This window comes from Ammospiza caudacuta, chromosome 18 (assembly GCF_027887145.1).
Source record: "Ammospiza caudacuta isolate bAmmCau1 chromosome 18, bAmmCau1.pri, whole genome shotgun sequence".
NCBI lineage: Eukaryota > Metazoa > Chordata > Aves > Passeriformes > Passerellidae > Ammospiza > Ammospiza caudacuta.
This window is the reverse complement of record NC_080610.1, coordinates 7,390,654-7,412,453: the sequence shown is the minus strand read 5'-3', so window position 1 is coordinate 7,412,453 and position 21,800 is coordinate 7,390,654. Positions and strand designations below refer to the sequence as shown.

Sequence of the window (21,800 nt, the reverse complement as noted above, 5' to 3'; positions counted from 1 at the left end):
TCACACTGTACAGCTAGCATTGGGGAAGGTTGGGATCTTAAACTAACTTTCTTTTTGTCTCACACTTTCCTAGGCCAGCAGTTGATGTTAACAGCAGGCCCCAGTGCAGTACCTCCCCAGGCAAACTTCCCATATGGATACACAGCACCAGGATTCACCCAGCCGCCTGTTTATGGTTTCAATATGTAACTAGCTCTCTGACAGACCTTCACTGTCTCTGTTCTCTTCCTTCCCGTCCCTTTTTAACTTCTCCAAGAAGTGTACAAGGCACAGATGACCTTCTGTTGGCTGAACACACTTGCTGCCCAGCTCAGTGAGGAGACTTCAGCAGGATGCCTGTTACTGTTATTTATTGATTATTGTCCGGTTACATTTCAACCTCTGAAAGGCAGCTTTTGTTAATGACATTGTGAGACTTGTCTGAAGTTAAGGCACTATTTCACTAACTCATATAGCAATAACTACTTGAGGCCAGGGGGGAAGAGAGCATAATTTTCTTTCTTTGGAAAAGCCCATTGAAGGCAGCTGGGAAATTGCCTGGCACCAAGTTGTTAAAGCTTTAGCTGAAGCTACTGATGTAGCAGGGTTGTTAACAATTCAATGAAACATCTCTTTACTAGTGAATTGTTGAAAGCTTGTGTACATCCGACCACCCCATTTTATTTGCATTCTTATGTGCAAAAGAAAATGGGCTTTTCTAATATTTGTGCTCTGAACGTTTAGAGGAATATTGGGAAAGTTTCCTTTTCTGGACAATAATGCTGTTGGAGTTCAATACTGTTGGGGTTCAATACTGTTGGAGTCTGTTCTCTATTTTCTGGAGTAGATCTGAGACTTGAAGAAAATAAATCTTCTCATGCCAGAGAGCAAACACTTCCCAGATGCTTTTTGTTTAACAAGAAGAGAGAGCATGTTACTTATTGACGTTAAATGGTACTAAAACAAACCTCAGCTGTGTGTGGCAAGAGAACATGGGAGTGTGCATGGGCTGCCAAAGCACTGGAGATGCAAGAGCACAGCGTCAGGGTTGGGGATGGGGACGTACTGCTACCATCTTGAGGCAGCAGGGAGGGCCATAATCCTGACTTTTTATTTGCACCTTTAACTGATTCTGGCATTGGCTTCCTGCCACACCATGTTCTAACCCTGTCTGGTGGGCAGAGTCGGCACCACCTGAGTGACCAGGCTGCACTGACTCGGTTCTGCTATGCTGCAGTGGATCAACAGCGTGTCCATCGCCCACCTCTTCCTTTGAGAATGCCAACAGGGATATATTATTATTTTGTGCCACTTCAAATACATGTATCATTAACGTTTTATGTACTTAGATAACAATGTATAATTTATGGTTATGAATCTTGTGCTAATCTTGAATATTATAAAAGTTCAATTATAAATGTAAAACTGCAGTATCCACCGTGTGGTTCTAGTCTTACTATCTTGGGTGTGGGGACTGGCTGGTAGTAACACACTGCCACTCATAGCATCAGGTTTCTTAAGCTGACAACTGAGGATGCCAGGCAGGAAAAGGGAGATTTGTGTCAAGGCACGGAACAGGGAAGGCCTAGTAAGGAACTTAGGGGAGTTGTGGTCTCTTCATTAGACACATCAGCACAGGCTGTCACATGGGGAGGGCATGCTGCAGGAGGCAGTCACATGTTCTCATGCTTTCATTCATGGGCCTGGGAAAGCTTCAGTCCTGTGTGGAGGGAGGTGCTGCAATGAGTCTTCTCTGCTGAGATACATCAGCATAGCAGTGGTTTTGGTAAGCTGAACCCTTTCATACTGAGTCCCACTTTGAACAGGGCAAAACAGCTTTTAATGCAAACCAATGGAGATTGTCAGGGCTGTGGAATCAGTAACAGCAGACTCTGCTTTGGCACAATTTTAATTGTGTGTGTTTAATTTTAATTGAGTGTATTGTCTCCTTGGTCACCACACCATGACAGCATTGGTAAGGGGATGCAGCCTTCCTTCCTGATGGATGCCAGAATACCCCAAGTGTTGCTTTGTACGATCAGCACTCACAGCTCGGCTTGAAATGCTGAGCAGATAATGAGTTCAGGAACATCTCCACTCTGTCCAGACTTACTCACTGCAGGAATTAGCCAGGTAGCTTGCCATTTTCCAGGAAAATGGTACTTCTGTTTTGTAACCACTTCCTTGTCAGTTGAAATAAATTGGGGTAAGTCAGCTGGAACTGAAGACCAGCTCTAGGATTAGTATGACTGTTGGACTTTCCAGAATCCCAACTTAAAAATGGGCTCTGACTTTATAGCAGCAAGTGCAAGCCAGTGGTGGAACACAGTGAACAGCTAGATCAAATACTGGAACAGCTCCTGACTGTAAGAGAATTGAGGTAGCCTGGGGATCCTTAATAGCCTCAGTCTAGAAATCTAATTACAGGAGTGACTGAGCTCTCAAGGAAAGCAAAGCTGCCAGCTCTGATCAACAGTCTTGCTTTAGTTACTCTCCTGGTATTTAAGCTCTTGCTAAGTAAAATGGTTTTTATGAATTTTGTGATCTTGCATTCTGACATGCATTCAAAACAGACTCCCTGCCAATACAGTGCAGCTGTACCTAAAATGTGGAACAAACTCTTGTTTGTTACTAAGGTATTTCACTGCTTCCCTGAAAGTAAAGTCATTCACAGCAGGAAATAACTCCTCTTTTAGGGATTAGGTGAAGAATTTACTTCATTCCATGAATTTGTGATGTCCAAGTTTTTGAAAACTTGGATAAGATTGTTTTGCTGAGAATCTGCTTTAAAGCTAAGCTTCTTGCTGATTCCCACCCCAGTGACACAGGGCTGGTGCTGTCCTGTAGAATGATGTGCTCATGCAGAACCTGCTGCAGCCTGCAGCATCTGGAGAACAACTTCCAGACTTAGGTCAGAGGGTAAGTTGCTTGAGACTACCTACAGGCTTTTACTGCCTCTTGCTTTCACTGTGAGAAACAGAGTATGGATCTCCTGTGTAATGGTTCTTGCTGTTTGTCAGACCTTAGGGGAATCTTCCCTGGTCTGTCCAACTCTGGGCATTTACAGATCTGGCATCAGAGAAGACAAGCAATTCACAAGGAGAATTCAGGAGGAATGCATTTCTGGGGGTAAGTCCTGTTTCTTATTTCATGTCATGGTGTGGTATTTTACAAGACTTCATTTCCTTTCCCTGCTTTTTAGGACTCTCTAATTAAATGGTAGCATAGCAGAAGGAAATGATCTGGAGTAACTTAGCTCCTTAAAAAATAAAAATTCTAGGCAGATGAAGTCTGTTGAAGTTTGTGCAAATAATAGGCATGATACAGTAAAGACAGTAGTAACTGTAGGGTCAAAAACTTAATTCTGATTTAACAGGCTTTTAGCAGCTGCAGTGCTGAGAGCTGGCACTTCCAGCACAACATGGATCCTTAATTGGGCTGTGAGAAACAAGGAACAACCTTTTTTTTTTTCCTAGCAAATCCAGCAGCAGTTACTCAAAAGCCCAAGCAATTTCCTTGATTTATTGAACTCTGAAACTGAAAAACAAACCTCAGATGCCTACTTAAATGAGTGTGAGTAACTTTAGTACTTTGGCAAAGCTGACTGTCAACTGCTTGTAATTAATGCTTATGCTTGGATGTGTGATACCCTAATTGGCAGGCTAGGACTTGGCCTCTGAGAAATTCTTAGTGTGACTAAATCAGCATGACAGTTTTTCAGTCAGCTGGAAAAAAATGAGGTGAGAACTCTTGCAAATCTTGGTACAGGTAGCACTGTATGTACCAGGTTCTCATAAAGCAGTTTATCAAGTGTATGCATTACCTTATGACAGTGTTATTTCTCATCTGTAAAGCTTCTTGCAGTCTTTCTGGGTCCCTTCTGTTGTACTGTAAATAGTTTGGTTTTGCACTTGGTTCCAAGCTGACTGTATTTCCTTTTTTGCTTTGCAGAGTACCCCAAGACTGCTTCAATCTCATTTGTTTCCAGATAAGGACATAAGGCTGGAAAATGCTTGACGACACCAAAGTGCTTTGTGACACTGGTGTGTAATTAGGCTGGGGTTTGCCAACTGAATGAGCCTTGCTATAGCAACCTACAGGTGCACCAGTCCACTTTAATGGACCTGGAGCCATTATTGTGCACCTTCAGCAGGTGTCCAGCCTCCAGAGAGTTTGTCACTAGTCTAGCTTTCTCCTTTTTCAATATTGTGCATTTTCTGTGGGCACCTTTCCAAAGGTACTGACAGATCCTGACTCATGTTTTACTAATACAACACTGCAAAATTCTTAGCATAGATGTGTGTTTCAGTCTGGAGCCTTTGCAATCTTTCAAAAAGGCAACAACATCCATCTGTTTTCTTCCAAGCTAATATAAAGTTGACAGCTTTTAAGCTTAAGATGAATTTGAAATACAGTCAGTGAAGTCCTGTCTTCTATGTATCAGAATTTAAAAGTCCTGAGTCAGGTTCTGAGCTTATTCAGTTATGCATTTCCTGTGTGGTTCAATGACTCATGATTTTTTTTTTGTCTGTTGTTTTTAATCAAGATTGTAAAATTTATTTGCCTAAAAATCTCCATTTCTCCTTTCCCCCAGTGGTTATGAAAGGAAGGAATTGCAAAGTCTTCTGGTATGTTGTTTTCCACAGCACTAAGTTCTCCAGTATTATGCAGAGCACAAATTCCCCAAGCAGTGGTTATCCAGATGGGAAGCTAGGAGTGAGTTTGGGTGGGAAACTAATAAATCTTTGAATTGCTCTCCTTTTGTAATGTACTTTTTTTTCTCCACTTAGGGGGTGGGGAAACAGCTTCATGAACTGCTAATAGAGTTTGTCAACTGGAGTTGCTTTGTTGAGTTATACATCCTGCTGTGAGGGATTCACACCATGGCAGGGTAGCAGAATGATAATCAGTACATGCTGTACATGGGCTTACTCCCTTCTGAGCTGAGTCAGGCCCACACAGATGTGAACATAACAAGGACTTCTGTGGTGCTTATGAGAGGCTCAGTCCTGGTAATCTCAGTGAATAATCTTGTGTAGCAACAGGAGCTCTTTCTGCATGTGTGCTCTGCTCAAGTGGGGATCGTGTTCGTTGTTTGGAATAGCATCATCTTGCTTATAATCACAGCAGCTCCTGCAGCACACACTTCAAAGCTGGGGAAATGTTGACTCAAATCTGCAGTATTTCCATTTCTTGAAGCCAGTTATATGCAGGATCTGTTTTGCATAAAGGAAATGTTTTGTCTTGATAGGGAATCTGAGAGAAAATGAGTCTTCTTATTTTATCATATGACTGCAAGTGATGGGGATTAATAATGCATGGAAAGGTTTGTAGTAGTTGATGAGTTGTGTCAATTGTGATAATACATCTTTTAATTCAGTGAAATGTTGAGGTTCTCTGATCCCAGGATATATAATAGGAAGTTATGTGCCCCATACTGATCACTCGTGGTCTCTGAAACCATGGTGTGCTGTCTAGTGCAATTCAAATAAAAGTAATAATTTTAGGGAGGGGCAAGGGAGGAATAATTGTCAACATGTAAGCATGTGCTTCTGAGGATCCAGAAAACTCTGTCTGCAATTGCTGTTTGTGTTTGAAAAAATAAACTGTGAAAGTTGTTTCGTTTTCAGTAGCTCTTTTAAATTCTGATTATTAGGGCTTGGAGAGGTGCCATGAGGCACACAAGCTGCAGCAGCACCTGACTAAGTATTTCACAAGTCTTTGTGTGCCAGCAGAAACAAGCACCAGCCACCAGCAAGGGAAATGAGTTCAGATTGTCAGAGGGTTGTTTCCATGAAAATTCCTGAAGTGAGAGCAGTAACATGGTGGGTTTGATGTTGCTCTTCTATGCTTTGACCATGCATTTCTTTGGAGATGCTCTTGACTATGTAAGCCTGGTTAAGTATTTACTTTCACACAACTGATGGGATTTAAAACATCCTCTTGCAGCCCCTGGTATTTCAGGGATTGTTTATCTTGTTTCACTGTTTCTCCTTCAGGCTTTCTGCTGACAAGTGGTGTTAGCAGCTTCTTGGAGGTCAGGTCCTTGCAGGAGATGGCTTGCAATCTGCATGTGATTAAATATGAATAATCCTTTCCCTGTTCAGCAAGGTAAGCACTGCTGAGAATCCCATTGAGTCTGATGTGAATTAAGCATGTGGTGTGGTATTTTCTTAGACAGGATGAGGTTGTGCACTGGCCTTGGTGATTGGGGAATCTGTAAGAGCCAGTGTTTGTTGTGAAGGTAATCATGGCCTCACACCACAGGGCGTACGTGTCTGCAGGCAAATGTGAAAGCCATGATGATTTGATGGAAAGGTATGAGGAGTTGCAGAGGTTAATCAGAAATCCAAATGCATTTGTTTGTTTGCCGTGTTTGAAAGAATTTATCTTATCTTTACCATTCTAATAATGCTAATCTGAACATGAGTAGCTGCTCTGCAGTTGTGACCAGACTATGACTGTTCCTTCTCTTCATGTGGTAATTCCTCCCCCTCCTTTACTGCCCTGTGTTAAAGGAGAGGGGGCCTTAGACTTGGCATGAGACCACTCCATGCCTATTTTAACTCTGTTGTGAAACCACATACAGTTCTGATCTCACCTGGGGGTGAGTTTTGCAATGCAAGTATGTTTGCTTTTAACCCTGGCAGAATAAAGATGCTTCAGTTTCCCAAAGGCTTCTTCTGCCAGCAGTTCAGCCACGAAGCCAGGGCTGTGTAGCTGCAGAGTGAGCCTTTGGATGGGGCTGGCAGCTGCCAGATTGCTGAGTCTCATTAAGCAAAAACCATGTCACAAAGCACACAGAGAGCAAGTCTGGACAGGAGCATGTTTTATGCATAGCTGGAGGTGACTTCTTGCACAAAATGTTCGCTCTTTTGAGTAATGTGGCTGCACCAGGTGTAAGGGAGAGCACAGCTCTGGAGTACAGCTCCAGTGCTCCCTGCTTTCTGCGAAATTCTGGATGGAAATGAAAACAGTATTGGTTTCTTTCCCTGCATCCTGTAAATACAGCTCTTGGACATAAACTAGAGCAGGGAAGTCTTCCTCTGTCTCTAGATAAAGCAAAAAAAAATCCTAGTGCAATATGCACAGCCCAGTCATTGAGGAGCAATAGGTAATACACCCACCCCTCCCCCCAAAAAACCAACACAAACAAACAAACAAAAACACAAAAAAAAACCCAAAAGCACCAACCAACCCCGTCTAAGCCCGGAGTGTCACTGCACTCAGAGCAGCCTTTTAATTTGAGAATGTTTTTGTTTCTCTTCCGCCTGCGCTGGGCGTTCACATGCGCTTCCTACCCCGGGAGTTCCTGGTCTCCTTTCCTCACTGAAACAGAAAGGATTCAAGCCAAGGGCCTGAGATGAGCAAACCCTCCCCCTTCCCTCCCCTCGGACGGTCGCCACGCTGTGTGTCCTCCCTGACCGAGGGCTTTGGGCTGGTTCGGAGCTAGTCCTGGCCTAGGCGTGTCCGGAGGTGCTGATGCTACTCAGGAGCGGGGGCATTGCCCACGTCCCTGCGGCCGGGCCGGCATCTCTCCGTACGCACACGGAGGCGTTTCCCGTGGATTCCCGGGAGCTGAGCAGCCCCCATTCCCGCCGCAGCGAGGGCCGGGCGGGGTCACGCTGCCATTCACCCGCCGCTCCGCTGTCGTTCACCCGCTGCCCCGCGCCCCGCAGAGCCGCTCCCCGCGTCCCCAGGGGCCGCCCCCGCCCCGCCCCGCGAGGATGTGACGCCGCCGGGGCCGCCCCTCGCGGGCGCGGCTCTGAAATAGGGCTCGGCCGCCGCCGCCGGGCAGCCGGAGCCGCGGAGCAGCGCGGCCATGCCCGCCCCCGCCGCGCCCCGCAGCCTGGCCGCTGCCGCCGCCCCCGCCGGCAAGGCCAAGCTCACGCACCCCGGCAAGGCCATCCTGGCAGGTAAGGGGCTCCGGGGCTCTCCTGGGGACGGGGCTCGCCCCGCCGCTGCCAGCGTGGGCATCCGGCTGGGCGGAGGCTGCCGGGCCCGCCCCGGGGCGGTGGCGCTCCCGCAGGTGCTGCTCCATCCCGGGACTGCCGCCCCTCTACCGCTGCCCGCGGAAGGCGACCCCGCTGGACCGGGGTTTCCCTTCAGCCACAGCCGGGGAGCTCCCGCAGCTGCATTCCGAGCCTGGACACTGGCTGCGGGCTCCCGCTGTCCGCGGAGCCTCCAGCGTCTTGCTAGGCTGTTTGTGCACCCGATGGTCCGGCCGGGAAGCTGCTGGCGGGCTCAGACATGACGCGGGTCGAGAGGCACTCGGGGGTTCAGCAGGAGGGAGCGGAACTGATGGGAGAGGCTGGTGGCAGCAAGGGCCCCACATGCTCCCCTGAGGGTGTTGAGGGACAGGGCTGGAGCAGCAGCAGTCGTTTGTCCCTGCCCCAGCTGTGTCCCACAGGCTGCGCTGAAACAGCTCCTCTAAAGGCTGCTGGGTCCCTCCTTTGTGCCTGAGCATCAGTCTCTTGGATCAGGGCGTGTTTTCCCGTCCAGTTCTGACCACTTCCATGGGATCAGAGCAGTAAGTGCGCCGAGGGCAGCAGTAACTGCAGAGTTAACGCTCTGCCTCCTGCTTGTGGCTCTTTCGAGCTCTGAGCTGAATGGAGTCCAAGACAGTCGCAGGCTTGTTAAACTCCTTTGTAGCTGTTCATTAGCTCCCTGGTTTCTCCTGCCAGTGGCAGGACAATTCCCAGAGTGGAGATTAGCGTCTTTGTTTTGAAATGAGCCATCGTAGCCTCGACATGATTGGCATGTTTAGAGCTTTTGTGTTTTCCAGCCAATTCCCCCTCCTACGATTGTGCCTTTGTTTGTCTGTCCAACTCCCTGCTCCCCTCAAAGGACAGAGCTCCAGCCCCCGGTAGCGGCACGGGGGAGCAGCGGGGCCGTGCCCGCACGGGGAGCGGAGCCGCGGCCGCTCCGGCTCTGCCGCCGCCCCGCCGGGCGGCCTCCCTCGCAGCCCCGGGAGAACTGGCGGAGGTGGATGCGGCCGCTGGAGCGTGCAAAGGGTGCCGAAGCCTCCCGGTGTCACGTCTCCGGGAAGGGACTTTGCCATCACTGGCCAAAGGGATGGGGCACAAGGAGGAGGCAGCCTCCAACGAGAGGGTGACTTCTCACTCAAGTGAGCCCTTCCGTGAGACCAGGCTCCTCCGGAGCTCTGTGCCCCTCTCTGCTGCCCCATCTCAAAATGGGTTGGTTTTTTTCAGGCCTCTTGACTTTAAAGGCCTTTTAAATAGGATTTAATCCAATTTTAGGATGGGAAGGACAGGATGTTTCCTTTTTCCCCACCCTCACAGTCTTTCCCAGCTTGCTGTCCATGTGCGATGAAAGCATCAGGTTGTCACTGCCTGGACCAATGTACCGGGATACTTTAATAGATCTTGTGTAGATCTGTAATCGGGATCATCAGCTTACCAGAATCAGCCTCCTGCGAGAGAGGTTGCAGCAGACTTGCAGAGGTAGAAGAAGGACTCTATTGAGATGCTGGTCTTCTCCTCACAGGCTGTAATCAGAGTAATTGGTTAATGGGCAGAAGTCCAGCCAAGCCTCTGTGGCATCTAATTGTATTAGAGAACCACAGAAATGGGAGAAAGCTGCTGTTAACTCCCTGTGCCCTGGTCTGCTCAGCCCTCCAGCCCCTGGCTGGGGGATGCAGTGCTGTTTGTGGCTGTCTCTGCTGACTTTAAGGGGTCTGCTGATGCTCTCAGAGTTTCTCATCTGACATCTGTCTGCACAACAGGGATGTGTGCTCCATGTTCTGGTGAGCTGGAGGTGTTAAGATGGAACATTCCTGCTGTGCTTCATCAGCGTGTGCTGGTGGAGCTAAATAAGCCATCATCCCTCCCTGGGTGCGTATCTGCTCCCAGACCCTGTGGGTAATTGGGATCCTCTGCCAGGGAGGCACAGCTCCCTTGGCTGCCCAGACCTCAACTGGCTGGGGTTGACTCTTTTCTGAAGAGATGCAAGTAAAGCTCTGTCTGCCAAGAGCTCTTCTCCTTCAATTGTCGCAACAGACAAAACGCAAGGTTAAAAATTAATTTGCTAATGGGCCCTCCTTTGTCCAAGCAGCTGTTGTGTGCCAAGGCAGCCCTTCACCTTGCAGTGACAGTGCTGCTGTGGCCACGTGTGGCCTGAGCACATGAAGGCAGCTCGGGCTCTTCTGCTGGATAACAACCTGTTAGCAGGTGGGCCAGGAGCCCAGCTCTGTCTCTGGCCTCCCACAGCCAGCCTTCCTGTTTTGTGCTGTGGTTTCCAAACAGCCCACCAGACTCCTGTCCCTCCCACCAGCATCCTGAAGGGCTGGGTGCTGCTGGTCTGCTGTACTCCCAGCACAGGGCCACACTGCAGTGGGGAACTTGAAATAAAGGCAGTTAAGTGGTGAGACAGGAATGCTGGTGGCAGAGCTGGTGCCGGAGTCATCAGTCACCGCTGGGAATCCTGAGTGCTCCTTCACTGGGTTTTTGGATGCCGCGTTGGCAGCTCATTTTCGTGCTGTTGGGTCAGCTCAAGTCAGCCTGCAGCGTGGGCTATTTTCCTGCCCGGCACAAATGATCTTTGCCTTGCACTCCTGCCCTCCTCTTGAGAACTTTGCTCATGGTTATTAGTGCTCATTTGATGAAAGGCTCTGCCTGCCCTCGCCAGAGTTAAGTACAGCCTTACTCTGTTTCTAGCCACCTTTGAAGCCTGGGGTCTGCTCCCTCCCACGGAGAAGCTCCCAGCTGCTCTCTGCATGGTATCTCTGCTCACCCGGGGGCTGTTGCACAGTTGCCGTTTCTACCTACACCTAATCCTGCCTGGCCAGGGAGGCAGAATGCCTGGATGTGTCCTACATGGTGCTGGATTTGGAAAGAGCTCACAGGGGTTGTACCTGCTGCCCTGGTGTTGAGTATCACTGGCCAATAACAGGGATGTGCACCAGGGTCCTAGGGGGGAGCATGGGCAGGGGAGGGGGAAGGCAGGGAGAGGGTAGGACATGAAGCAGGGTTCAGCAAGGGAGCCTAGGCTCCAGAACAAAGCAGTAATTGGAGCTTCAGTTTCCTCTTCTTTGTTAATCCTTGATATTATCTTTCTTAGGAAATGCTGTACCTGCAGAGGAGAGGAGTCAGGGACTGGGTGTGAAAGCTGAGACTTGCCTTTTGCAGAGCAAGTCTTCTTCCCCAAAAGTCCTAAGTCCATCTGGATTTCCAGGGTCATTGCTCTCAGGAGAGGGTGTGAGGGAGGTTGTGCTGCTGTGAATGGCTGTGGTCCAGCACACTCCCTGGTTTTGAGATAGATGCCTGGTGCTCAGCTGAGCCGGGTGGAGGCCAAGCACAGGCGGGGGGAAAGATTGGAGAGTGTGGAGGGAGCCAGTCCTGCCAGGTCTGCTGCCCCTCAGTGCATCCTCCTGGCTGTGGCTTCTCCCTGCAGTTGCCTCCTGTGGCTGTCATCTGTTTAGGGAGTGGGGCACAAGGACCATGCTAGCCTTGAGTGAGTCCCTGCCTGCCTGGGAGCCCTCATGGGCTGCAGTGGAAACCTGTAAGAGCCCCAAGGCTCCTGATGGGAGGAGGATGTCAGCCCCAGGGCCAGGAAATCATCTTGGGGTGTCCCTTCAGTCTGAATAGATTCTGTTTGAGCTGAAGTTAACCCTGGGCTCTGAAATGTGAGTTTCTGAGATTTTCACATGCCTGATGTTCTGCTTGACATTCTGCAGGCAACCATTTTCTCTGGGTTGATGTAAATGATCGGAAGGAGTCGTCCGTCTTCCTGAGACGATGAGCACCATGAGCTGACAGCTTGGGGATGTTGCAGCATCTCATGGTGCTGTGTGGTGCATGGCAATGCAGCCTCCCTGCTCCTGCTTGTGCCCTGAGGTCTCAGGTCATCTCTTGACAGCAGGGATTGTTTTTTTTCGGCCATCTCTTCTCCCTCTGTGCTCCAGTGCTTGGTACAGCGGTCACTCCCCCATGCTGGGGGCTGGGAGATCAAAGCCTGTCCCCAGGGAAGTCTCAATCCTGGCAGTGGCTTCTTTGTCCAGCTATGGGGCTGTACCGGGGGAGTCATCCGACAGCCCTGGGCTCTGACATCGGCTCCCTGTTGCATGTCTTAGGAGAGTTTTTGACACTTGAAGAGTTGGTATCTGAAGTGCTGGGATGGCCAGGAGGCAGCTCATGGTGACAAACCTGGGGCCTTGAGGTGTGCAGGGCAATGGGGAGAAGGTGACTTAAGCAGGATGAAGAACCTGACAGTCCCCAAAGGTGGAATCAGCACCAAAGGCAGAGGATGCTTTAACTGTGAGCATGGGGAAATGGCTTCTGTCATTATACTCGCAGCTGAGAAGTTTAAATTGCAATAATGATTGTCATATTGAGAAGTAAATGCAAAGAGTGATGAATGAGTGAGTTGTGAAAGGACAACCTGTTCAAACAGGACAGTTCCAGTAAGATTCAGGACAAATGGTTTCATCCCATCCATAGCATTATCTGCAGGACTGTTTGCACGGGGCTGTTTACCCTCAGTGGCACAGGGTACAGAGGGGCACCTCTCATGTTTGCCATTCTGTTTCACTGGGGGTTCAGACTGTCACCAGCCTGTCTGTAGCATGCTCCCATGACCAAACCAGCTGTGAATGTCTGCTTACTGCTGGGCATGCTGAACCCCTGTGCTCCCCACTGGCCTTGCCCCTGTCAGATGGGAGGGAGACCTTCCTAACCCAGCATGGGGACAGTCACTCTCTGAGCCTGCTGACCTGTTGCATGCAGGACATGTTTTTTCCCTTCTAACCAAAACACAGTTAAACTTCTGGCAGTCTGGTTTGGGGAGGCAGCCTTCCCCATCTCAGCACTGGGTCAGACTTTTGGTGGCAGAGCTGCCCCCGTGGTGGTTTTCCTCAAGGATGTGGCTGTGGATGGGTGGTGAAGGACTGTCCGTGGCCAGAGGAGGTGCCTGGGTGAGGACAGCAGTGCTGGAGCTCTGCTGAGAGCCAACTGTGCTGGAGAGTTGCAGCCCCAGCGAGGCTCCTGCCTGCTCCTGAGCCCCCAGTTTCACAAGATGGCCCGTGGTGGGAAGTGCTGGGAGTGTGGAGCTGTCGAACCCGTTTCACCGCTGCAGGCAGGCAGGGCAGGATTGCTCCACGGCAATGGATGGGTGAAGAGCAGCCTGGATGGCTGCCAGGGGGGGTTGGTCCCTCCGTGAGGGGAGCAGGCGGCAGTCTGGGCTGCAGAGACCTGTCACAAGCTGCTGGTGCTATTTCTGCCTTCCTGGTTCATAGCAGCCTGATGGTCTTTGGTTCTTGGGTTTTTTCTTCCTTATTTCCCCAGATCCAAAAGCTATATTAGCTAATTAAAAGGGCACCAAGTCCCCTTGTGAGAGTGCTGAAACTCTCAGCACTGCATCCAGGAGTTGGGCAGGATTGCACCCTGTGCCTGTAGTGGTCTGTGTCAGCTGCTCAGCTCACCCCATCCAGCTGCACCTGCTGCACGTGGGCTGGGAGCCCCCAAAATGGGGAACTCAGGGCTCAGCCTACACTGGAGCCTGTTTGTTCCTTCCCACCATCCTCAGACACCCAGCTGACAGAATGGAGAAGCTCCAGGCACAGGCCCTGGGAGAGCTCTGCTGCTTTGCTTCCAGACCCTTAGGAATAATTTCCTCTGGCCTGAAAGGATCCTAATGAATCTGAAGTTAAAAGGTGCTTTTAATGTGGAAGTCAGGTGCTGATATGTCAGCATGTGAAATTGCTCTTAAAATGGAGAGACTGAAATTGCTCCCCAGGTGCTCACTTCTCATCAGAGCTGCACAGAGACCTGCTGCTCCATCACTCTGCAGGAGCAGGATGCTTTTGCAGGCACAGCCACTTGCAGGAGTGGCAGAGAGGGCAGTGCCACCCCCTGCCTCCTAATGGCTCCCAGACAGGGCAGTGGGTGTTCACTGGGGCATTTGCCTCTGGGTAGGAGTTTGCAGAGGGTGACAGTGCCAGTCCTGGCTGTGCAGCCTTGGTTTGTGTCAGTCCTGGGGCTCCGCTTGTCTTCCCCATCACAGCTGCATCCTCCTGCCTTCAGCACTGCCCTGGTCTGGAGCTGGGTCCCTGGGTCGGGGTGGCCAGAAGCTGCTCATGGACAGTGTGTGGAGCTGAACCTGTGTGTGCTGATGCCATCACGTGTTGTGTGAGCATTGCAGGGGCAGCACCCTCCCACTGTCCCCAAAAAACCCTCTTTTCCCTCCTGCCAGCTCTCCCCAGCCGTGCCCAGGGCTGCAGGCCTGTCCTCAAAGCACGGCCTCCCCGGGCCTCTCTGCCGGGGAAAGCTGAACTTTTACTAGGAAAATTCTTCCAGGGTATTTTTCCCTTCTCTCCGTCCCTGCTGAGCCTGCAACGTCAGGATAGCTGGCAGCTGGAGCCCTTGCAGGCTTGCTGCAGGCAGGGAGCCATTCCTGGTGCAGGGAGAGGGATCCCCCCTCCGGGGGCACCTTCCCTGGGGCCGGGCAGAGCGACCTTCCCTGAAGGACGTTCCCTGTGCTCTGGCTCCTGCATCCAGCCAGCAGCCAGAGCCTTGGCCCGGCATCTCAGCTGCCCCGAGTGCTCTTTCACCTCCTGAGTGCTGCTGTTCCTGCTGACTCCGTGGTGTTGCAAGAGCTGGAGCTGCTGTGTAAAGTCCGGGTAAACAGGTTGCAAAGTCCCTGAAGCTCTGGAGAGGAAGGGGATTGGACAAAGCTGCTGCTCGTGGGCAGTGGGGTGATTTATTTGCATAGAATGAGGTGTCTGCTGGGGTAAAACTGTATGGAGAGGAGATTACAGCAGAGCAGGACCTCTGATGGGTCTTGCTTCCAGGGGGCTGCAGGGCAGGTGGCCTGTGCCACCCTCTCTCTCTGTGGCCAAAAGAAAATGGAATAAAATTGCCACAAGTCCTGGAGTGTGTCCAGAGTCCCTGCTCTCTGTGCACCTTCCCATGGGATTTTAGGCCAGAACAACACTGGGGAACAGGGAGGGGACCTGGCAGCTCGAGTGCCCTGTTCCTTCATCCTTGGCTCATTGCAGCCTCATTGCCCCAGAGACTGCCAGTTCCCAGGAACAGTGTGCTTTGCTGGGCTCCTGGGAATGGCTTTGCCTGTGGGATGCTGAGCAGAGCCTCTGCCTCCCCTGCATGCAAGTGTGACCACTGAGGCTGTAGCAGGCTGCAGGAGGTGCAGCATCTCTCCCTGTAGCATTTGGTGTGGCTGCCATGAGCTGAGGTTCTGGTTGTCCCTGGATTGCTGCTTGTCCTGGGTGCTTCCCTGCTCTCTGGCTTCTGGGTGTGCTGGGGGAGGAGCTGGTGCTGGGGGACCGAGAGAGAACAAATATTTATGGTGCTTTAAACATCCAGCACTTCAACTCTGCAGTGTGGGAGGGAGGGAAGTGGCCTTGGCAGCACTCGGGGTGTTTGTGTGGCTGTGGTGGCGCAAGGCTGGTGGCACCGTGGTGTGTGACGGAGTGGAGAGGGGCCAGCTGGTGCTCAGCTTTTTGGGGACTGGACCCAGCTGGAGCACATTGCTCCTCATTGAGCTGCTCTCTGGGGCCTGCCAGCTGCTCCTGCAGGAGCTGTTTGTCTTTGCAGGAGAAATGAGTGTTCAGCCAGCCCCCTGCCACGGGACCAGCAGTGTCTGCCTCTCTGACAGACGTGCCAAGGGCAGGAGAGGGCTGAGGGGGCAGCAGGGGTGTGCTGGGGACCCTGGGGATGGTGGCTGTCCTCCTGTGCTGCCCCAGGGGAGCTGCTGGCTGGCTGCAGTGCTGTGGGCTGGCTCTGTGTTTCCTGCCATGCCCCCAGAGCAGCGGGTGCATGGAGGCGTCAGGGCTGGCAGTGGTCACCCTGCACCGCCTCCTGAGGGGAGCCTGCCTGGGCTGGGCTGGGCTGGGCAGCTCCAGCCCCCTGAGAACACAGTGGGGAAGAAACAAGGAGCCTTTGTTTGCTGTGGCAGAGCTGGGCTGGCCTCACGCCCCATCCCCAGGGGCCGGGATGCAGCCCAGCTGGGCTGGCGTGTCCTTCCTCGGGCACTCAGTGCCACGGTGTCCCCATCCCTGCCGTGCCTGTGGGAGGAGTGGGATGCTCTGTGAGCAGAGCTGAGCTTTGCCTTGCCCCAGCTGTGTTGAGGCTGGCCTGGCTTCTTGGCTCCCTGGGTAAGAAGTGCAGCCTGGTGCTTTTTGTGCTTGGGGGGAAAACCAACATAAGGCTGTTTAAAGATGTGTGCTGCTCTGCTGCTGGGGACAGGGCTGAGAGGAGGCAGCAGTGCTCCTGAGGATGCCAATTGCCAGTGGCACAGACAGAGGGGAGCTGGCAACACCAGAGAGATCTCTTGCATGTGTGAGGACCATGCAGAAGAAATATGACTTTGTGAGAAAGTCTGCTGGTCCAAGGAGTTGGTGCTGCTTGCTGTTGTCACAGGGAGCAGCCATGGGCCGTGGTGTCCCCTATCAGCATCCCTTCATGAGGGTACTTGGGGGGCTGCTGATAAGCAGAACTGTGCCACGTGGCACCAGCCTGTGCTTCACTGCAGAGCAGGATAACAACCACTGCACCCAGTCCCAGCCTCTCCTGCAGAGGCAGTGTGTTCCCTGCTGGGGTGTTGCTGGGGTGTCCCCTGGGCCCTGATGGGCCCCAAGCCTGGCAGTGGGGGCACAGGCCTGCTGAGTCACACCAAGGACATGGCCAGGCTGGAGGAACCAGGAGGCTGTATAGGAGACTGGGAGCCCCAGCTGGGAGCTGACCACACACTGCAGCCCAGCCTGTGGGCTGGAGCGTGGTTCACCTTCCCTGGGCAAAGAGCAGGGACATCCTCAGGATGATGCTGACCCCAGTGGCAGCACCCTGTGCCCTGTCCTAGGCGGAGCAGGGTGTGCCCTGTGAGACCTGAGGGAGCTCAGGGTTGGCCCTGTGAGACCTGAGGGAGCTCAGCCCGGTGGTTCCCCCCAGTGCTGCCGGCACAAAGGGCTCCTGCTGCTTGGCGGGACCTGGCCACACTTTGATGCTCTGTGATCCATCGTGGCCGGATGGGCCAAGCCCAGCTCCCCCAGCACAGCTGGGTCCAGCTGCAGTGGCTCCAGCCATGCTGAGGGGAGCCCCAGAGCTGAGAGCCAGCATCCCTTGCTGCCCAGGCCATCAGGAAAGGCTGCAGCCATTGTAATCAGTGCCCAGCAGCCACCACTGTGGGAGCCCAGGGCAGCCAGACAGGTTTGATGATAATTGTGCTTCCTGCCAGCACAGCCAGGTCTGCAAATGAGCTCCTGCTGGTGTGGGCAGTGGTGCTGTGCCTGCCTCAGCACCGCTGGGTTTGTACATCCCAGTGCTGGCAGCTCACCTGGAGGTGCGAGGCTCCAGAGAGGGAGAGGTGCCTTTGAGGGGCAGCACACCAAATAGGCAGCCATGGGTGTGGTGTTTTGCCCTGCTTTCCCACCCCTTTGCCCAGTGTCCTTGACAGCTCTTGCCATGGCAGGGCAACGATGCCCATTCAAGGCACCAGGTTGGCACAGGGCCCTGCTGCTGCGTGCAGTCCTCAGGGTTTTGGTGAGGACAGGGATATCGTGTCCCAGCCCAGACCTGGCTGCCAGAGGTGCCAGGCTCAGCTGTCATGGAGCTGGGAGCAGCCATGTGGCCGTGAATGGGCACAATGCTGCTCCTGCCTTAGTGTCCCTTCCTCTCCCATGCAGGTGGCCTGGCTGGAGGGATCGAGATCTGCATCACATTCCCCACCGAGTATGTGAAGACGCAGCTGCAGCTGGACGAGAAGGCAAACCCTCCCCGCTACAAGGGCATTGGTGAGCAGCCCCTCTCTGGGTTTGGGGCTCCTGGGGAGCCTGGCTGGTGCTGGAGGTGTGGCAGGGTGTTGCTGGGTTGTCCTCGGCGTGGTGGTGACAGCAGCACCGCTGTGCTCTGCCGCAGGGGACTGTGTGAAGCAGACTGTCCGTGACCATGGCGTCCGGGGGCTCTACCGGGGGCTCAGCTCGCTGTTGTACGGCTCCATCCCCAAGGCTGCTGTCAGGTACGTGCCTCCATGGCAAGGGGTGAGTGGGGGGGGACCCCCAACAGCAGCAAACAAGGGGGTGGCTTTGCCCTTGGTGTCTTCGTTGGTGTTTTACCAAAGCCATGTGGTCTCCCAGGCAGGGAGGGTCCTCTCAGAGGGTGTGCAGCTGCTCCTGGACCCAGAGCAGGGGGGTGCAGGCCCCTGTCTGGGTGCCCAGGGGTTGGCACAGTGGCTCCTTTGCAGGTTCGGGACGTTTGAGTTCCTCAGCAACCGGATGAGAGACGAGCAGGGGCGGCTGGACAGCACACGGGGCTTCTTCTGTGGGCTGGGGGCTGGCATGGCTGAGGCTGTGGCCGTGGTCTGCCCCATGGAGACTGTGAAGGTGGGTGGCTGTGCCTGCCACTGTCCCCTGCCTTGGCACCCCTCACTGGGCTGGGCTGGGAGGGGACAAAACCCAGGGATGCCCTACTTTTGGGGACCCGAGGGCTGTGTGCGTTTGCCCAAGACAGTTTTGTAGGGGCAGGTCTGATGCTGGAAAGCCCTGTGGAGATCAAGTCAGGTGGCCCTGGCCCCTTCTCCACTCCAGGGAGGAGCCCCCCACCCAGGAACCATCTTGTCACCCATTTTATGAGTGTAAGGCCCACATGGCTGCTTGCAGGAGCAGTTTCCCATGTTTTCCTCTGCAAAATGCACGGATGGCCACGGGCACAGCCTTCCCAGAGCTGTATGGGTTGGCTCTGGTCTTGGGACTGTCCCTGGAACAAGGCAGGAGGTGGCTGCCAGCCCATGGGGCCATCACATCTGCATTACCTCAGCCAGGACAAGCACATCATCTCCTTGTAGGTGAAGTTTATCCATGACCAGAGCTCTCCCAACCCCAAATACCGTGGTTTCTTCCATGGCGTCCGGGAGATCGTTCGGGAACAGGGTGAGTCCCAGGAAAGTGGCACCCTGACTCCCTGAGTACTGCCATGCTGTGGGGATAGGGTGGGAGGTGGTGGATGGGCACAGGCTGGGACAGGTGGCTTGGGGAGAATTTTCTCTGCCACTTGAGGCTGGTCTCCCCTCCAACACCCTCTCCTTGCAGGACTGAAGGGGACCTACCAGGGCCTAACTGCAACCATCCTCAAGCAAGGATCAAACCAGGCCATCCGCTTCTTTGTCATGACCTCCCTCAGGAACTGGTACAAAGGTATGGTGCCCTTGGCCCCCCAGGCCACCCTGGCTGTGCCTCTGGCTCCCCAGCCACCCCTGGGAGCTGGGATGGTCTTACCTTCCACACACCCCCTATTTCTCATGGCTCAGTCACCTGGAATGGAGGAAAATGAATACTGGGGTGGGGTGGCACCAGCTTGTGGGGCTGATGGGTCCTAGTGCTGGAGCATCACTTTCACACCCACCCTGAGCCCCACAGTGTGGTGTGGGCTCTGTGGGGCAGGTGCTGCTGGACAGTCCCCAGCTCAGCACTGCCTCCTGACCACAAACAGCCAGACCTGGGACCTTCCTTCCATGCTCCCTCAGGAATGTACGTGGGAATCCCACCACTACTCTGCCCTGACCCTCTCTTCCTTCCTAGGGGACAATCCCAACAAGGCCATTAACCCCTTCATAACAGGGGTGTTTGGAGCCATTGCTGGAGCTGCCAGTGTCTTTGGCAACACTCCCTTGGATGTAGTGAAGACCAGGATGCAGGTACAGTGCCAGGGCCTGGTGTGGGACTGCTCTGCCTGCAGCAGGCTGGGGGCACCCCCTGCCTGGGAGCTGTTTGCTGCAGTCCCTGGGGCAGGCACACAGTGCCATGAGATTTGGTTTGGGAGATGTCTGGGATTGCTCCTGAGCCATGGGGAGAGTTTGCACGGAGGTGAGGACATCCCTGTGGCGACTGATGTCCTGCAGCAGTGGAGAGAGATCAATTCCTCATGGCACACCTCTGCCTCTCCCCAGAAATCCCCCAGATGCATCCCTGGCTCTGGTCTCTGATCCTGCTTTTCCCTTCCCACAGGGGCTGGAAGCGCACAAGTACAAGAACACCTGGGACTGCGCCTACCAGATCATGAAACACGAAGGGCCCCTGGCGTAAGCTCTGCCCGGGGGGGTGGCTGGTGGGGAGGATGGGCAGGGAAGGGGCTGTGAGGGGACCCAGCCCCACGGCCCCCCTCTCTATTCCTGGCAGGTTTTACAAGGGTACAGTGCCTCGCTTGGGCCGTGTGTGTCTTGACGTGGCCATCGTCTTCATCATCTACGATGAGGTGGTCAAACTCCTTGACAAGGTGTGGAAAACGGACTGAGGGGCCGGGCCAGGCAGCCCCCACCTCCTGTGCCCCGCAGGGCTTCAGCTGGAGAGCAGAGACCAAACCCACACCCACCTGAGGCACTGCTGGGGCCAGGTCTGCCCTGCACACCCCAAACCTGGCCACCTTTATCTTTAGGAACAGGCTCTGGAGCAGGTTAAATTACTAGTTGTGTGCTGAAAGGAGCAGGGAGGAAGCTGCATCCCACCATCCCAACCCCTAGCATCCCTGTCATGCCCATCCCAATCTCCTGGTGACACTTTCCCCCAGCCCCACATGAGCTATGTGTACTGATTAACCAAACTGAGATGTCCCCTTAACAGTGGCCTTGGGGCTCCCAGCAGCCAGGAACTCCTGACTGCCTCAGGAGCAGCTCTTTTGGGGGTGCTGAGAGCCCCCTCAAGCCATGTGGGTGCAATGCCAAACTGTACATCACAAGCTGACAATGGGGCTGATATCATGGCAGGGTCACAGCTGCTCTTGGAGGGGGCCCAGCAGCCCTGCACCCCCTGGGATGGGAGAGCAGTGACCCCAAGCTCCCTCCTCCCTCCCTGCCAGCACCAAGACCACCGGTGTGCAACATCCCATCCCATCCCATCCCGGGGATCCTGCTCAGCCCCGGGCTGCTGAGCAGCAGTTGCCCAAAATTGCACATGCACCAGGCCTTTAGTTTTGCTCACTGTGGGGTGGGCTTGGGGTGAGCCGGGTGCCCCCTCAGCTGCCGTTTACAGCCGAGCCGTGCATGCGAGCCGGGGCAGGAGGTGCAGCCCCAGCCGCAGCCTTGGCCCCTCGGCCAGGGGTGCAAACCCCTTTCTTCTGCCACATTCCCCGCATCCGCCCTCCCGCCGCGTTTCTGTGGTGCCGTAGGTGATCCCGTAGCTTTTGGAGCTTTAGAGCTTCACGCTGACTCACTAACACCCATGGCCGTGGGGCTGGAGCCCTGCCCTGCCCGTGCCAGGCTGGCCCCACTGGATTTGTGCCAAATTTCTCCCTGAGGGAGCTGGGGGTGCCAGAGCCAGGGCTCAACCCATCCCTCCGCCCCCTTGTAGCCAGCGATGAGCTCAGCCTTAACACTGGAGGGTGAAGGAGGAAAGCCTGGGCACGGTTTACCTGCGGCTTTTGGCTCTGAAGCCAGTGAGGGTTGCATTAGTTTTTTTTTTTATTGTTATTCTGTTTTACATTCGCAGTTTGAATAAAATCAGTCTGGCTTTAGCGGCTGCGTTGGCGTCCGGGCTGTGCTGAATGGGCAGCGAGTGGGGGACGGGGCTCTCCTTCATGCCAAGATGGTGCTCCTGGGGGAGCATCAGCTCCAGCCCAGCGGTGCCCAGTCACAGATGCTCCCAGGCAGGGTTGTGTTGTCCCGTTCACGGTGCTTTATTAATAATCCTGGTTAATTGTATGAAGTCCTTGCCCTGCCATGGAGCCGAGGGGCGGTGGAGCAGAAGGGAACGGGCTTTGTCCCCCCGCCCAGCCCGGGGGCGGTGCGGCAGGGCCGAGCTCCCACCCGCACAGCCCTCGCTCCTCAGCCAGTGTCGGCTGGAGCGGGGCAGAGCCCTCGTC

At 53.8% G+C, this 21,800-nt stretch overlaps 2 protein-coding genes across 5 annotated transcripts in view; both read left to right on the top strand.

The window, feature by feature from the left end:
- The window catches only part of CLTCL1 (clathrin heavy chain like 1), a 34,615-nt gene extending 33,213 nt beyond the window's left edge, over positions 1-1,402 (top strand). For all 4 annotated transcript variants that reach the window (XM_058816830.1, XM_058816831.1, XM_058816829.1 and 1 more), the window contains one exon: positions 74-1,402. In XM_058816830.1, coding sequence (XP_058672813.1) covers positions 74-189 — 116 coding nt within the window. In that variant the 3' untranslated portion in view covers positions 190-1,402. The remainder of the gene's footprint in view (positions 1-73) is intronic.
- Positions 1,403-7,726: 6,324 nt separating this feature from the next.
- SLC25A1 (solute carrier family 25 member 1) lies at positions 7,727-21,452 on the top strand. The gene is made up of 9 exons (XM_058816667.1): positions 7,727-7,895; positions 17,636-17,743; positions 17,868-17,967; positions 18,193-18,331; positions 18,793-18,877; positions 19,037-19,141; positions 19,526-19,641; positions 19,952-20,025; positions 20,123-21,452. The coding sequence occupies exons 1-9, from the start codon at positions 7,802-7,804 to the stop codon at positions 20,235-20,237; spliced, it is 936 nt and encodes a 311-aa protein (XP_058672650.1). The 5' UTR covers positions 7,727-7,801; the 3' UTR covers positions 20,238-21,452.
- Positions 21,453-21,800: the final 348 nt, after the last annotated feature.